This window comes from Cavia porcellus, unplaced genomic scaffold, assembly GCF_034190915.1.
Source record: "Cavia porcellus strain 051 isolate PalLab524CR breed Dunkin Hartley unplaced genomic scaffold, mCavPor4.1 scaffold_23, whole genome shotgun sequence".
Classification (NCBI taxonomy): Eukaryota; Metazoa; Chordata; class Mammalia; order Rodentia; family Caviidae; genus Cavia; species Cavia porcellus.
The window spans coordinates 33,968,361-33,985,163 of NW_026947506.1; the positions used below are offsets into that span (position 1 = coordinate 33,968,361).

Here is a 16,803-nt window from a genome sequence, read left to right on the forward strand (position 1 = left end):
GGGGATACTCTTGGGCACTGATTCTGTCTCACCTGTGTGTTCAGATTGGGTGTGGCACTGCTGTGCAGCCACAGGTTCTGAGCTTCAGTCTCTTCCCCGGATCAGGACCTTTCACTTAGAATGATTAATACCCGAAGAGGCTGACCCCACAACTGGCCGAGTGCCTTGGGAGCAATTGATTCCACCATATTGTAGAGGATACAGGCTGCCCAGGCTTTATAACTGCCTAGAGATGAGTACGGTACCTGCTCCATCCTCTAGAAAGAAACCTTCTGGATCCTGATGTCAGGTAATGGAATTCCCTTCCATTCCTGGAGCCACTTTGAAATGGACACAGCTGAAGGACTTAATTGATTATCAAGTTGCTCACTGTTGTTTTAGAACATTTAGTACTCAAATGAATTAGCATAGAAATCCTGCAGAATTTTCTGACCTAGAGTTAACCTTCTCAAAAAATAAGAAAATTATTTAAAACAGAACAGAGCAAATGTTCACCAATATATCTGTGTGAATATTTACATTTAAGGTAGGAATACATAAGAAAAAAAGTACTGTGTGATTGACAAAACATTTCTTCAATTTTGAGTATTATTACCACCTTTCCATGTTTCAGTTTTACAAATCACTAAATATGTAAATATGTAAATGAGAGGTTTTATTTGGTGGTAGATTTCTAATTTGTGAGGCTCTACTTTTACTAAAGATATAAAAAAAATAAAATGAAATAATCTGTTGGCCCATGGAGTACCTCTTGTGGTTGAGAACCCAAACCCCAAACTACCTCCCCAAATCTTGGGTTTGTGTGTTCTTTGCATGGCTAGGAAGATATGAAATAGAAAGCATTCTATTCTATTCTATTCTATTCTATTCTATTCTATTCTATTCTGTTCTGTTCTGTTCTGTTCTGTTCTGTTCTGTTCTGTTCTGTTCTATTCTATTCTATTCTATTCTGTTCTATTCCCATATGGCAGTTTTCAAAAAGCAGCAGCTCCAGGAGTGATCACCAGTAGTATGACTCTTCAACCAGGTTTCTTTGTAACTAGAGTATGAATTTACCTTCAGCTTCAATTGCTATAATTTATGGTTGGTGAGCTGATCAGTGAGTCTGTAGCAAGGAAAAATAACTTCAATTTAGTCTAGTTTTCTAAAAATCTGTCTTGTATTTTAAGGAGGGGCATAATTGCAGTGTTCAAGATATTCTCTGAACAGGCTTTTCCCTTTTCCATCTTATTTATCTCCATTTTTCTTTCTCTCACATGCTCAAACCATTTAGGATAATGTTCTGTTTTCTCCAGGGACTTGGGATTGAATTCCTTTGTTCTTGCTTTATCTATTAAAGATACTTTTCTATTTACAGATACTACTTGTGAATCACATGTTATATAAAGAACATCTGATTTTCAGCAGGAACTGAGCCTGGCAAATAGTCCCAGCATATCCAGGAACAGGGTTGTGCTGCTGTTCTGTGGGAACATCTAAAATCTTTGACTTAGTGAAGTCTTGGGAACAAGTGTTGATACCTATTTAAGAAATGTGAAGTTGGATTCATTCAATCTAACAAGTATCTGTTAGATACCTACTGTTTGCGAGGTGCTCTGAAACATACAGTGTTCCTTCAAGGACTTTGCAGGGAATGGGGCAGGTGTGTACATGAACACGTGCACTTGGTCAAAAGAGAGGGGCACATGTCCTACCTTCTCCTAGAAACAGTGTGTGATCCCAGAGAAGATGTGAGTATGGTCATTTATTTAGATGAGATCCCAAGAAGGAAAGGAAATGAAAGATGTCAACCTGCATGCCTCAATGAATCTATCACAGGGATAGGTTCCTAGAGTTCTCCCACAGACCCAGGAGCAGAGGCTTCTGCCAAGGACTTCATCTGCTAAGCATCCACGGCATGTGGGGAACATCCAGGCCTAGGACTGGAGCAGACAAAACAAGCACAATAATGAGTCCCACAGGCTCAGGGCCACCAGAAGCAAAAAAAGATAGGAATGGGGCTTGGCATAGCTTTGTCAGGCTGCAGAGGAGAGGTGCCAGGCCTGGGGTGCTTGGGTCCTCACTGTTTTTTTTAAACACTGAGTTAAGATGATGTTCTTATAGGCACCATAAAAAAATCCAAAGTTGGTTGATTCCTCTGTTCCAGTTTATTATTGTTGTTTGTCCTACAGAACCAACAATACTTGCCATTTCCTCTAAATGTCTTTCAACTTTGGAAAGATCTTTTACGATGGAGCTCCTGCAGCTGGGGTGGAAGAGGACCAGGATGTCACAGGTCCCTGCCAGTGTGGTCTACAATTCCTCATTGTCCTTGCTAATGGCCTCAGATGGGTATCGGCTCCACGCCCAGACGTGTATACTTGGCAAAAGTATCTAAGGGCACTTCTTAATGAAGTTAAAAGTGACCTGTTACTGTGCCTACTTGATTCAGAAAGCTGAGCTAACTCCATGAAAAGTACAAAAATACCCACTCTGTGTGTCCAATAGCACGTGATCCCAGTCCTATGGGATGTGAGCCTTCTACTATTAAATAGTAGATTATTCATTTATATGTGTACATAAAAAACAGGTACTCAGCTGTTGTCTCTTGAATCAAATATTTGGATCACTCTAGTGTCCAGTCATGCAGTTCCTAAATCCACAATCCTATTTCATGGTTTATCAATTTGTACTTATCCCAAAATAAATAAATAAGCCAACAGTAGAGTTGCCTTTTATCACCTTCATTTTTCTCTGCCCAGTAAAAAGCAGATGAAAATACATTCTTTGTTACATTCCATTCATTTCCAAATGTACAAGTTTTCAAATATGTTATAAATGAGAAGAAAAGAAACTGCTGGCTTATTTGTCAACCTGTCATGTGATTTTATTTATTGTCTCTTGTCAGTAGAAAAGTCCAGAAGTATATCAAGATAAAAATGGAAGTGCATGCAAAGATAAAATGGTAAATGAAATATACTATGGCACTTCCTCTCATTTTTCTTTCCCTCTTACTGTCAGACCATACACAGGAAGAATTGAGCTAGCTGCTGCAATGGGGTATAGAGAATAGCTAGCGCTTTAGGAGTTGGGTTTGTCCCCAAAGCCACCTTCCCATGTTGCCCTGCCTCACGGTGCTATCATAAGGCTTTTGAGATTTGTCACTGGGGTTCTAGCTGATGCACTATAAAGGAAATAGTTTTTCAAAAAGTAGAAAAATTTCTTTAGACACCTCTACACACAGCACATATTGATCCAGAAATTTACAGGCTTTTCCAGGAGCTGGGTAGGTGGACATTATAAAGTGAATCTGTGGACTGTGAAAAGTAAGGAGCCTTTTCTATTTACTGAACATGATCTTTCCTATCAGGAGAAAAACCATGCTGTTGATTTCAGTTTTAACAATAAAGTATGTCTCCAAGTTACCTGAGTTCTGCCTCTTCAAATTCACATCCATAGTGCTGGGGATAACTTGGGCCTGCCTGCGATTTGCACAGCCTTCACTGTAGTACATTTTTAAAAAGTAGTATCTGTGGATTCTTAGAGAAAGAGATGTGTGCCTATTGGCATGTGTTTCTAAATCTCTTAAAAAAATGTAAACTCTGGGGACTTCCATATTACAATAGGAACTATTAAGACAGATTCTTCATGGCGGCAAGAAAGTATATACCTGTTGCTTTGAGATGCTTTTGCAGACAAGAAAGCATTTGATCTTGAGGTGAAGTCATTCAGTAATTCAGGGAGAGATGACAGACTCCAGGTGGTTTCAAAGGCCACTGATGCACAGAAAATTCACATGATTTTCTTTAAGTCTAGTACTTGGAGCTCTTTACAGTCATCCTCAACAAAGCACCAGTACACCACAGTATGTAGGAGAAGGTCAAGTACAGGAAAGACTGAATTGTTATTGCCCTTTTCATTGTCAGGAAGTAGACTGAGAATTCCTGAGACCAGGCCAGCCACTTTGCAGTTAATGAGTGTCTTAGTTTCTTTTTTCATTGCTGAGACAAAATACCTAACAACAGGTTTATTGCAGCTCTCAATTTGTAGAGGTTTCAGTTTGTAGTTGACTTTTCCAAGGCAGGGTGACATGGCAGAGAGGCATTGCAGAGGACAGACATGGCAAAGTAGGGCACCTATGACTGCATGAGGCTTTGAGGGGGCATCTATACACAAGCCACAAAATCCAACAGAACAGCAGCTCTGGGTTTATGATGCTCTCAGTGTGTCACGTTCTATGGCAAAGACATTCTGGAAAAAGGTCAGGATTCTTATATAGACTTCTGTTTTTCTTAGCAGTTGTCCTACAAGGCAAACTCAGATTCATCTTCAAAATGGAGCAGGAGCAGCATTAATTTTATATATTAAAATTCCTATCCATTTGGACGGAAAATGATAGCCTCTTTCCTGAGCTTTATAACAGCTTCCTCCCTCCACGGTTCTAGCCATCCATTCTGACTGCACTGGAAAATTGAGGGCTCCTGAGAAGCCTCCAGCCACTCTCCATTGGTCCTTCTCTGTTCTCCTAGATAGTGGTCACAATGTCCTCAGCCTTTAGTCACATCCACATACTGGTGACCAGCCAGTGCCCCTGAACCTCAAATACCCCATACATTGGGTACTTCCTTTAAAGTCAGGAAGCTACTACAGAAAGACTGGCCTTTTCTCCACCATGAAGTGCTATCACCACCACCTGTCCTGGTTTTAAATTTCCTTCCTGGTGAGTTTTAGCCACTGGCCACTTCACTCAAGTCAATAGCTAGGCTGGCTGCCTTACATTCCTCCATTGCCTTCTCCTGTCTCCCTCCCTCTGCCCTTACTAATACTTGCCAGCCCTCTTTTTCTCCATTCTCCCTGCAACTCCCTTGAGTCTCACGCATTGACATCTGGTCCCTATACAGTGCCAGGCTTTGTCTGAGCCTCACAGTTTGATCCCACACTATAGTTAAGCGCTGTTCTTTAGAGGGCTACTCCTTTCCTTGCTGGCTAAAGTGCAAGGCTTGACCTTGCCTCTTCCTCCACAGTAGACACAATCCCGAAATCCCCTCACCCATCAAGAACTTCCCCCAGTTTTGCATGTTTCTAGATGAACTAAACTGGCTCCACTTTTTTATTTTGAGATCTTATTCACTAAATTTCCCAGGCTAGCATCAAACTCATCATTCTCCCCCTCAGCCTCTAAGTATCTAGGATTTTAGGCAGGCACCACTATACCTAATGCCATCCTCTTTTTTGTTTCTAAAATGCCTTTCCTTTCTTGTCTGTCTGGTATATGTCTATCCACTTTTGTGGTAAGGTTTTCTTGATTGCCTTGGAAGAAGTAGTGTCAACACCAAACCCCTATCCTGTCCTACTATGTCCCTTCTCTGTGCCCCCAATACTCACAACATACTGTACTTGCTGTTTAAACAGGCCTCTCTTTCTCTAGTAAGCCCAGATGGCTTTGATGACACAGATCTCATAAAGCTGAGCTTTGCATCCCCAGAAAAAAGAGGCTATTGGTTTCATCCTCAATATCCTATAATGCTAATAATCTGATAGTAATAACTGACCATACAATATTTGGACAAAACTGAATTCTTCATTCAGCATGCACTTGTAGAAGGGCTAAGTAAAGACCCGAGTGACACCTATGTTTCTCCATCTTTCAGAAAGTAAAGAGGTCTACTCAGCAAGTAATGGTGCTATGGTGAGGTGAGCAATGGGAAGGAGCCACATGGCAGAGCACTGGCAGACACTGGTCCTTTCTTCTTTCCACATGACCTAGATAGCCTAAACTTTAAGCCACGTTTGTAATTGTTCTCTCTCTCATCTTGTCAGCATAGTCAATAAACACTGTCATTATTGGACATTGAAAAGAATTTAAAGTAAGTCAAAGAATTTTAAAAGTCTTTCTCCTCTGGATTTGTTTTCAGTGTTGTTTTCTCTTTGGTTTCTAGAAATGTTAGACCAGTTATTTTTGGAATAGGGAGATCTTGAAGTTCAGATAATCCCACTGGATCCCTCTTTTAGCTTTGACATGGGATCTTGTTTTGAAACTAAGTTGACAGTGAGTGAGACACTATGGGGTAAAATCTGGCGGTTCTTTGTGGCAGTCATTGAACCATGGTTTTCCTTGTCTCAAAGCCAACTCTCACTGAGCATACCCACTTACAATAAGGACAGTGGACAGTCTACTCACTTTATGTGTTTGCATCAAGATTATTGTCCAAAGCAAATGTGGCTCAGCATTTTTTGGTGGAGGGTAACACTTGACCTCATTGTCACTACTCTAGCACAGAGAGGTCTTGGCTTTTCAAAGTGACAGTCCCCAGAAGCTGGCTACCTGCCAGGTTTCCTGGAGCATTAGCCAGGGGCACTCTGCCCCATTCCAGGACCCTGGAATTAAACCCAGGGATGGGTTTAATAGAGAAACTGAAAGAGAAGATTTTTCCTTCAGATATTCTGGAAAACCCAAATTCTTTCAACCATAACTTTCTCAGAAAAGGCTGCATTTTTTTAATGAGGTGTTGAGGTCTTTGTAACATGAATCTCCAAGAAATAGCCTGAGCTCAGAGTGCCCAGGCTTGGGCCTTTCCTGGAGAAAGGGCAGCTACAGTAACATGAATACCTTCAGGCCACCATACTGAGAACCTGACTGGCAGATAGACAAAACCTGGGGACAGGGCAAAAAGCATTACACCCCATTCACAATAATGTCAATATCCATCAACCTAATGTAGCACAAATTAGCGAGCATTTTCTGGAAATATAGACAGATGCACACACCATCATGTCCTCGCTCTCAGTGACCCTGCCTTACAAAGGAGGCCCAGAGAAGTCCAGCAACTTGCCCCCGTCAGGAGCCAGGATATACTGAGATCCACTGGATTGTAAATGCTTCTTCACACCTATGCCTTCCATTGTGAAATAGTGGGAATTGCATCTGGATCCTTGAGGGGAAGGGTCAGAGCATGGAACTGGAAGATCCTGGCCACTGCAGTATAACCTTACCCAGTATCCTGGCTGGCCAGATTGAGAAGAAATGGCTGGCAGCCAAGGCTAAGCATGTGCGCAGATCTGTGCTACTTTCCCTCAGTCCAGGCTGGCTGTCACAGATAAGCTTAAATGAGTTAACAGGAGCTGGGAAGATACATGTAAGGATTTATGGGCAGAAGAGTGGACTACGAGCAGAATGAGGAGAGCTGCAGTTTGCAATATGTTAATGGCCAAGGCAAGATACATACCTGGCTTCATGCTTCCAGTGCAGACTCAATTCCCCCAATTTAAGTGCAAACTCAGCCAAGAAAAGATCGAGAAGAGATGTCCACACTGCATGCTCCTAGGGTCTGATGTGCACCATTGGGAAAGGGTGGGCGTGCAGAGGAAAGGTAAGTTTGGGTGTAAGGGTGGTAGCAAAGGGCTGTGATATGCCCTTCCGCCTCCCAATCATCAGGGACTCAGATTACCATATAGACCATAGTGAAGTACGGTATATGGGCAGCTAGACCTGCTTCCACTTGCTGGGTCAAGGAGAGCCCTTTCAGATCTGTCCAGAGGAGAAACTGGAACCCCAGTCAGCCCCAGGAGGGGGAAACTTCCACAGAGGCAGTGTGGACAGATGAGAGGGGGAAAAGGTATATGAGGGCTGGAGAGGTTTCTAGGTCGTAACATACTCAAATTCCAACCCCAATTTATTCCCTCCCCTGTTTTCCTTCCCTTCCTATGGTCTTTCCATCTCAGAAATGCACTTCCTGTTTCAGTTCCTGTCCCTCAGTTGTTCCCATAGTTAATCCATCAGCAGAGGCTGTGACTCTTTAAAAATGTCTAAAACCCAGATGCACCAGCACCTGTTGTTGTAGTCAGGCGTTGTACAAAGTGAACAATTAGGATCAAGACATGGAGTTTATAATATTTTTATAATGGTCACGGGGAGTTAACACAGGAAAATGCAGGAAATCTATCTGCAACACCAAAGACATAGATTATTTAGTCAAGAGCCTAAACCCCACGGCAATGTCCCACATGAGTCCAGATAAAAATCCAGAGCTCAGGACAATGCCTCCCACGAGTCCAACTGGAGGTCCAGATCCCACAAGGATTCACGCCAGTCTCTTTTACGGATCCGTACCAGGAAGACCCAAGGGTCAGCAGTGGAAGCCAGAAAGTCTATGCCAGCAAGATGAAGGAGTTGTGCTAGTGGGATGAGGGTTCTATGCTGGAGCCAAGAAGTCACACTCACAACAAAGACCAGGGCTATCCTGAAAGGCGCCACAGCCATCCTCAGCGACATGGAGGCCCCGAGCTCCTCCGATAACAAGCACAGTCAGGTACATGCCAGGAAGCAGCATGATGAGGTCATCCTGGAGACCAAGCAGCACATGTCTTCCCCTCCAGAACCAGGAAGCAATGCTCGATGTGAGGACCAAAGCTTCTCCAGGAGAACCAACAGCTCAGACAGCTACTCATAGGAGAACCTACAATACCTCCTTAACACCTCAACCCTCAACACCTTCTTCACCTATTTATCCTGGCAACTTTCCTCAGGTGGAGCATCTTCGACCAGTGCCATGCTGATGTAATCCAGCTGGCGTTAAGTTGACCACCAGTTCTTAATCCATAACACCTGTCCTACCTCCCCACCCACATGTCCCTGTGTCTTGCACAGGCTCTGGCATTAGCCTCACTAGGCCTTCCTTGACACCAGAGTTAATTTCCCAGTCTCCAGAGTTCAATTCTTCTAACACAAACTTACATCCCATTATTCCTCTGCCTCACTCCTCCTATTGGCTTCTTTCTTCACATAGCATAAAGCTCACTGTTCTCAGCATGACCTATCTGAGCCATCCTTCTGCCATCCAGCTCCCTGCTCATCCTTGCTGGCCGCCAGCTGTACCTCTGACACACCAAGCAGATCCCTGCATCCAGATCTGCTTACTCGTCCCCATCTCTGGGATGCTCTATTCCTAGTTAGCCACCTGGCTATTTGTTTCTGTCACTTCCTCAAGGTCTTGATCTCCACTCTGACCACTCCTGTGCTCCTAATTGGAACCTTCAGGATTGCCATTAGCATATGGGCACATTTCCACCTCTAGCACTGTTCCTAACACCAGAGAAATGGAGTGTTTCCCATTTAACCCACTTCATCCACAATAATTCCACAGCATAGCAAGTCAAGTTACCTTGCAATTTTTATTTATTTATTTAGTTAGTTAGTGTTTGAGAGACTTGAGATTTAAATGTTCCTTTTAATTAACACAACCTAGATGGCTTCACTTTCAGGCAGTAGGGATTCAGGCAAGGTAAACTGATTGGGATTAGGGCCCAGTGTCCTCCACTAAGATCTTTATTCCAGTAATTACAAAGAGGTTTCACTTCCAGTGTTTTCCTATCTGCCATCGCTGCCTTCTGCAGATTCCCTCTTTTATTCAGCATCTTTACCTCCAGCCACTTTGACTAACCTGGGAAAGGTGTGGTTGAGAAAACTACTGTAAAGCCTCAATTAAGGAAATACTTGGGGGAAGAAGTGCTCTAGTTATTTTCATGTTTGGTTAACTGAGCACAACCAGAGTGTATAGTAGGAGGAGACAGAATTATGCAAAAGAAAAATTGCAGATAAATATTTCTTGATTTAAAGTCTTTTTCAGTTAAATTGTGTGATATTGAGCCTCAACTTTCTCATCGGTACAAGGCAATAATGACTATCTTACTGGGCTGTTCCTAAGTGAGGCAAGATTTGTAAATCAGCAAAATATTTGGTGGCTCTATAGGAACTTGGTGGAATAGATTTCTCTTGTTTTTATTCTTCCAAAAAATAATTCATCATACATTTGCATATGGTACTTTAAAAGTGTATATTAATGTAGGATATTGAAGAAAGATTGGGTGGTATTAGTGGAAGGTAGCTTACTAATGTAGAATATTTATGGCAAATATTCTCAAATCAGTCATTGAGTATGTATTGAGTGTTATATTTCAGACTCTGTGAGGATAGCAGAAAGAAAGAAAGAGTCTCTTTAATCTTTTAAAATGCCTGCATATTCTTCTTTACCTCTTCTAAAAATTGAATGTGGAGAGAAAATGTAGTAGGACATTCAGCATGACCAGTTAAAAGTGGAAGAAAAGCACATGAGAATAAAATACAGTTTGAAACCTCACTAAATGCAGTAAAGAAATGAAAGAGTGAGGCGCACAAAGGGAATAATGGCCATCACCACCAAGGGAAGGACAAACCATCTGGCAAGCAGATCAGAAAGGGAAGAATCCTGACCTTTTCAGGGAGAAGGCCCTTGTGTGGAGCTAGCTGTCATAGAGGAGCTCCTTATAATGCAGAAGCAAAAGTAACAAGTTGACTGATGGTTTGTAAATGGAATAGTGTATTCCCTATTCCTACCACTGCAAGGTGGAACACTTAGGCGGAATAACCAGACAAGTGGACAGACAACTAAGTAAAGATTCCTCTCTGCTGAGAAGGAATTGCCCCAGAGAAAAGACCTCTGCCCGTCTGAGATTTAGAGTGTCTTCATATAATAATGAGTTTTCCCCCTGATAAAGTTGTCAGGTGACAAGCCAAATTTTCACATTTTTCAATTAGCTTTTGTCATTAACTCTAAAAGATCATTTAAGGATCATTCTAAGAAAATGTATCAATAAAAACAAGAACAGGATGCTGTGAAAAATAAGCAATCAGAGAGGAAAATCACTCCAGCATTACACTATGGTTGCTGAAATGAAAATTCAAAAAGACGGAAGATAAAGCTAAAGAAACTGATTCAAAATTAGAGAGAAAAGAAAAATATTAGAAAAAGATCAGAACCACACTGAATCAACCCAGAGGCCTAAATCCAATCAGTATGAGCCCTTGAAAGGAAAAAATGAAATAAAAATATAAAACCAAAAAATTAAAAGGGTGTTGATATCCAACTTACCAATCAACTGCAACAATATATTTAAAAAAGAAAGATAATTCTAAACATGTGGAGAATATTCCAAAACCTGAAAGAGATAAATCGCAGCAAAAAGATGGCCTATAAAAATCAGAATGGAGTTTATGTCAGACCTCTCCTCAACACTGGACACTAGAAAACAGTGGAGCAATGTCTTCTGAAGGCCAAGGCAAAATGATTTTCCTTCTTGGAGTTTTCTGCCCAGGAAAATGATCGTACGTGGAAATAGAATAATGTTACTTCCAATCAGTCAAGAACTTTGAAAATTCACCTTTTCAAATGCACAGTTTTCTTAAAAAGTTACTTGAGGATGCTCCAGAAAGACAAAGACAAAAACCAATAAAGGGAAAATATGAGCTGCAGGAATCTACGTGTCACTCAGGAATGCAGCAAGGGGCTATCTCAGAATAACAGGGTCACACCAGTAGGACCAGCGGATCTATGTTTGAAGACTGCCTCACAGGAAGTGAAGAGGACAATACAAAAGGAACAAATGTAGCAGCTTCTCCCACTCTTAGGCCAAAAGCATCTCCTTAGTTTAACCTTTGACCATTTAATTCCACATCTCTATTGATATTTCATGACTTACTAGTTTCAGTTATCATCCTTGACTTTCTGCTCTAATGGATGAAATTTCAACTAACATCACTGTACACATTCTCTCAACATAACTGTATTTTAGTCTGTTTACCTTTAAACTTTAGCTATATGGAGCAAGAGAGAGACAGAGACAGAAAGACTACAAAGAGAAAGAAAGATATTTTAAAGTTACAAAGATAACATGTGTGTGTGTGTGTGTCCACACATGCATACACACTCCTTTATTATTTCTTTGTTAAAGGGAAGTGCATCCTCTTCTTACCCACTGGGTAGTAGGAAGTGACCTTCCCTTCAGTTTTTCTCTGCTCTTCCAGGTTGCTCTTTCTGTCTTCTGTAGTTTTATTTTCATACTATCAAGGTTTATAAGAGTTGTGCTGTATTTCATAGTCATTCTTTTATTTATTGTAGAATAACTAAAGTTGAAATAAATGTATAATATTTAATTACATTTACTATGTAAAGATTATCCACTGCACAGCAAGGCAGTGTTCAAAGATTGTATATTTTATACAGATTGTATATTTTAAACAGATTTCTTGTATTCTTAGGACTTCTAATTGCCTTTATAAGGTTTATACTTAATACCTTATAGGTATATATTTATATTCTAGAATTAATACCTTGTAGATGCCAAATATTTATATTCCAGCATGTAAATATATACATACACATATAAAACCTTTCAATGGTATATACTGTTTGAGAGGAGATGTGAAGTGCTGTGAGCTCCAAACTCGTCTATCACAGCAAAAAATCAGTAATGCCTAAAATTAATGAATCGAAAAATAGCAACATATCTATAAAATTAAAACATAGGTTTAAACTAAAATAAAGCATTCAGAGAGTTGAAAGAGATTGCCTCTGGCAGAGTGAAAGGATTATTTTGTTTTAAGGCTCCACTGTTCTTTTTAATATAGGTGTCCACATGAATTTGACTGAAATTTTAAAGCAACCTGTTAAAAGAAGGTGTCCCAGAAGTGGGTAACCACCCTCTTTTCTGGGGTTCCAGGATTCCAGGCACTTGTGTAAAGTTTTAGGTAAATAAAATGCACAGGATTTGCATCAGAAGAACTGCATACCTTGCTTCCATCTTGCTGTGGTGGCTACCACTGGTTAGATTCACCACACCTCACCATAACTTTGTGTACATATCATCTCTCACCCTCTCCCTTTATGACAAGCATCCTGTCATTAGAAAGAATTCTGAAGTTAGAGAGCGGGATTAGAGAATAGACAGCATCTACTAACCATGAGTCAAGCAAGACCCTCAACTTGCACTGTGCCTTTCTTTGTGTATTTCAAGTATGACATAAATGAAGCCAAACCAAGGACTTCTTCACCTCTCTCTCTAGGTGTAGCTGAAGCCTAAATGGAGGGGCACCTCCATCCAACATGTCCCCAAGGCACTGTGAGCAGTTTCTCTGTTCACCCTGGGCAGAAGAGGACAAGAACCTGGACCCTCTTCCCGAGGCAGCTTCCTTTATGCCTTGTGGCTGCGCAATGATTAATGCCAAGTGAGCGCCTTGCTCAGTGACCTTTCAGTTTTCACTGCCGCTTTCCTTCACTTCTCATAACTATTTGCAAATATTAGCTCCCCGGGTCATTTCTCCTCATCAGTGACTTTCACTGATGACAAGTAGGTTGTTCTTACACCAGCCTTCAGTGCATGCCTGTCCTGGTGTGTCTGGCCTCTGGTCTCCGATCAGGAATTGGGCATGCAGCCCACAGTCCCTGAAGTTTATGAATGCTCCCAGGTTGCCATGGAGAGGGACTTTGAAGGCCCAGGGCTGAGGGGGCATGTATCTCTTGCACCCCAGGTGACCAAAGATTTGTGAGATTTGGCCTCCCATGATGCAATCAGTGTAACCATTTAAGAAAAACTTAATTTACTGACTGTGCCTGCACCAAACTCCCATTCCCTTTTAACTTCCCACATACCTTTAATACACAAGTTACTTCCTGCTTAGTCAGTAGATGCCAGACTCAGAGCTTTGGGAAATCCCTGTTGCTTAGAGGCCATCTTCCCACCTTTCAGTCCCTCTCCATAGTTGTGAGGCCACCACCAACCAGCAAGTTAAATCCTTTCCTTGGCCTGAGTTCTCCATAACTCAGGTTCTTCCAAATGAAGTGTTAGAGAAGACATTTTGCATTTGCTGTTGTTTAAATTTGTTTTTATTTCTAATCTCTTACATCTCTACTCTTATTGAAATCCCTTTTCTATAAATGTTATTCAGTCTTCATTTGCCCTAAATAAACATAGTAAAGTGTGCTGCGGGTTGTTTAATTTTGATGCTAAATGTGTCTTAGAGGAAAGTGGCAAAAATGCATCCTATTTTTTCCCTTGTCACCAGAAATACGAGCTAAATTATTTATGGTTTGATATGAAACAGAGATGGATTCAGGATATTTGCTTTGCAGGAAAAAAAAGGGATTGAAACTGCAGTAAAAGAAATTTACATTTTGTTAAAGGAATGTATGTGCTTCTGGGAGTCACACTGCAACTGCTTTTATTGACCTCTGTGCCTAGTGGAGTGCCTGACATGTGACGTATTTGTGCAGTTGACTGACTTTGAAAATAATGAGTACACTACGCAACTCAATAGGCAGGTCTTAAATCAATGAAAAAAAAATAATAAAGCCAGCAAGCATTTTGAAAAATGCTGAGTAGGTGAAAGTCCTTAGTCACAGAATACACAGGGCAGTAGATAGATGCCTTCAGGTGCCTTGCATTCTAATCCCTGGCTGGAATTCCAGCAAAGAAGACTGGGGGTGGTAGGTGCACCCTGATGCCTAAGTTCTGATGAGGCCTGGCTCCTCAGAGGGGTTCTAGCAGATCACAAGATTCTGAGTTTCCTATCAACATGATTTGACAAGATCCTCTGTCTGTCATATTCCCATCATCCCATCTTTCATTCTGAGGAGAATTCCATGGACTTTTTTTTCCTCTGCCACAGGAGATATGGGCACACCTGAAGCCATGGCCCCCGTCATTGTGGTTGCCCCAGGCAACAGGAGCGTGGTAGCTGGGTCCAGTGAGACCACCTTGGAGTGCATAGCCAGTGCCAGGTACAGTCATGCCCTAGATATGGCCACATAGATTGATAATCCCTCATCTGAAAATCAGAAGCTTGAAATGCTCCAAAGTCTGAAACTTTGAGAATTAACATGGTACCACACATGAAAAATTGTACCCCTGACCTCATGTGCCGGGTCATGTGAAAACACATGCACACTAAAACTACTGCACAGCGATCTCTTCAGGCTATGTATATAAAGTACAGGTGAAGCTAGGCGTGCTGGCACATGCCTGCAATCCCAGCACTTAGGAGGCTGAGGCAAGAGGATCACTGCAAGTTCTAGGCTAGCTAAAAGTGAGCTTAAGGCCAGCCTGAACTGAGTAATGAGAACCTGTCTCAAAAAGGAAAACAAAAGTGTAGATTAAACTTAGATGAATTTCATCTTTAGACATGAGTCCCATTATGCAGTATGTGCAAATATTCTAAAACAAAAAAATACAAAATCTAACAAATTTGTGGTCCCCAGAATTTTGATAAGGACTACTGAACCTGTAGTAATAAATATCCGCTGGGGTGAGCCCACAGTGGGAAGAGTAGCACGTGATTTCTCCTCTTCCAGCAATAGCAGCTCGCTTGTTTGCCAATGCACCATGCACAGGAGGCAGGGACCTGGGACCTATAGCACGCCACAAGCAACCTGCTTCATTAGGTGATGATTTTCATTTTAGACATAGCTGATGTAGAGGGTCCAATCTATGGTATCAGCCAGAAAGAAGAAAGAAACAAGGCTCTAGGTAGCAAAGGAGAAAAGTCAATCCTTCTCCTATTTTGTAGTCCTAGGTGTTCTCTGCCTGCTTCTGGTCACTCCAGAATGGAGTTCAAATGGTCACGCCTCCCACGTAGCAGTAGTGTCCCCTAGTAGTATTTGTTTTAAACATTCTTTTCATGAGTAAATGGAATCATTAGCACTTATGGTTCATTGCTGCCGCAATTAGCTATCCTTGCTCAATAGCCCTTGAGCAGAATATGTTGCTGATATTTGCTATGAGGGAGTAGAGCTGTATCTGGATTGATTTTTAAATGTCCATTGTTCAACCCGCCATGATTCCTGCTAGAATTAGCTTTGTTAGCTGGTGCTGAATGCCTGAAACTATTATTATTGCCATCCACATGATTCATAATCATTGTCACCAATGCCCTTGCTCTTGCAGGCCTGTGGAAGAGCTGAGTGTGCACTGGAAGAGAAATGGCGTAAGACTCACTAGTGGACTCCACAGCTTTGGAAGACGCCTCACCATTTCCAATCCGACTTCTACAGACACAGGGCTGTATGTCTGCGAGGCAACACTGCGGGGGAGTGCTTTCGAGCCAGCCAGGGCCAAGGCTTTCCTTTCTATCATAGGTAAATCCTGAAGAAAATGATCCTGTCCGCATCCTCAAATAGCATCTCAGCCTCATCACTTCCAGGCTACAAAACAGCAATCCTGTGTCGCACTACTTTATGATTAAGATTATCTTCCTATTTATTTTTCCTAAGAAAATTAACTCATTAAATCTAAAGTTAAGGTGTTCCTAAGACTTCCAGGTAAAGTTCTGAACATGTCCAATCCTGAATCTTGGGAAAGAGGCAAAGTCCTCATCGTGGAAGTTGCCTGCATAGTCTGCCCTTTCTGCCCCTGGCTTCTTCTCGACCTTTTCTGGCTATTACAATCTGTGTTTAGAAGTAGTTATATTAATTTTTGACTCAGTAAGAAGCTAAAATTATTGGAGGTTATTTTTTGTTAAATTGAAAGATGAAGAAACAGCTGCATCCTAAACATGGGCTAAGTATTCACCCAGAAACAAGAATAGAAGATAAGATTGAGGACAGATGAATTGCCTAGTTCTGGATGCTAGAAAATAGTGGTAGTCAAGAAGCATGCTTTGTCCAATGACTGAGGAAATGTTAAATTTTTATTGGATTATAAAGAGATGACATTAAATTGAGAGGCAAGTGTCTTCATTTCTTTTGTTCTTTCCATCCCTATCATAATCGTGCATTTATTCCTAAGTGGCTTTGATTATAGAGTCCTGGTGACCCATCGTCTTCCATACTGGCCACTGATGATCTGCCTCAAAGGTCAGCTCCAGGAAGGACAATTCCTGCTGCATCTCCCTTTCTGAAATAAAGAGAATCAAGAACAGGAAAGATCCAATAGGAAGAAATCCTTCAGGGAGTGATGGCTTTTTCAGTAATACATTTCATAGTTGCCCACTCTGCAAAACAAGAAAAAAATAAAAAC

At 41.5% G+C, this 16,803-nt stretch overlaps 1 protein-coding gene across 2 annotated transcripts in view; it reads left to right on the forward strand.

The window, feature by feature from the left end:
- Sdk1 (sidekick cell adhesion molecule 1) overlaps positions 1-16,803 on the forward strand; it is an 892,505-nt gene that overhangs the window by 632,890 nt on the left and 242,812 nt on the right. For both annotated transcript variants that reach the window (XM_063234098.1, XM_063234100.1), the window contains 2 exons: positions 14,459-14,570; positions 15,733-15,923. In XM_063234098.1, coding sequence (XP_063090168.1) covers positions 14,459-14,570; positions 15,733-15,923 — 303 coding nt within the window. The remainder of the gene's footprint in view (positions 1-14,458; positions 14,571-15,732; positions 15,924-16,803) is intronic.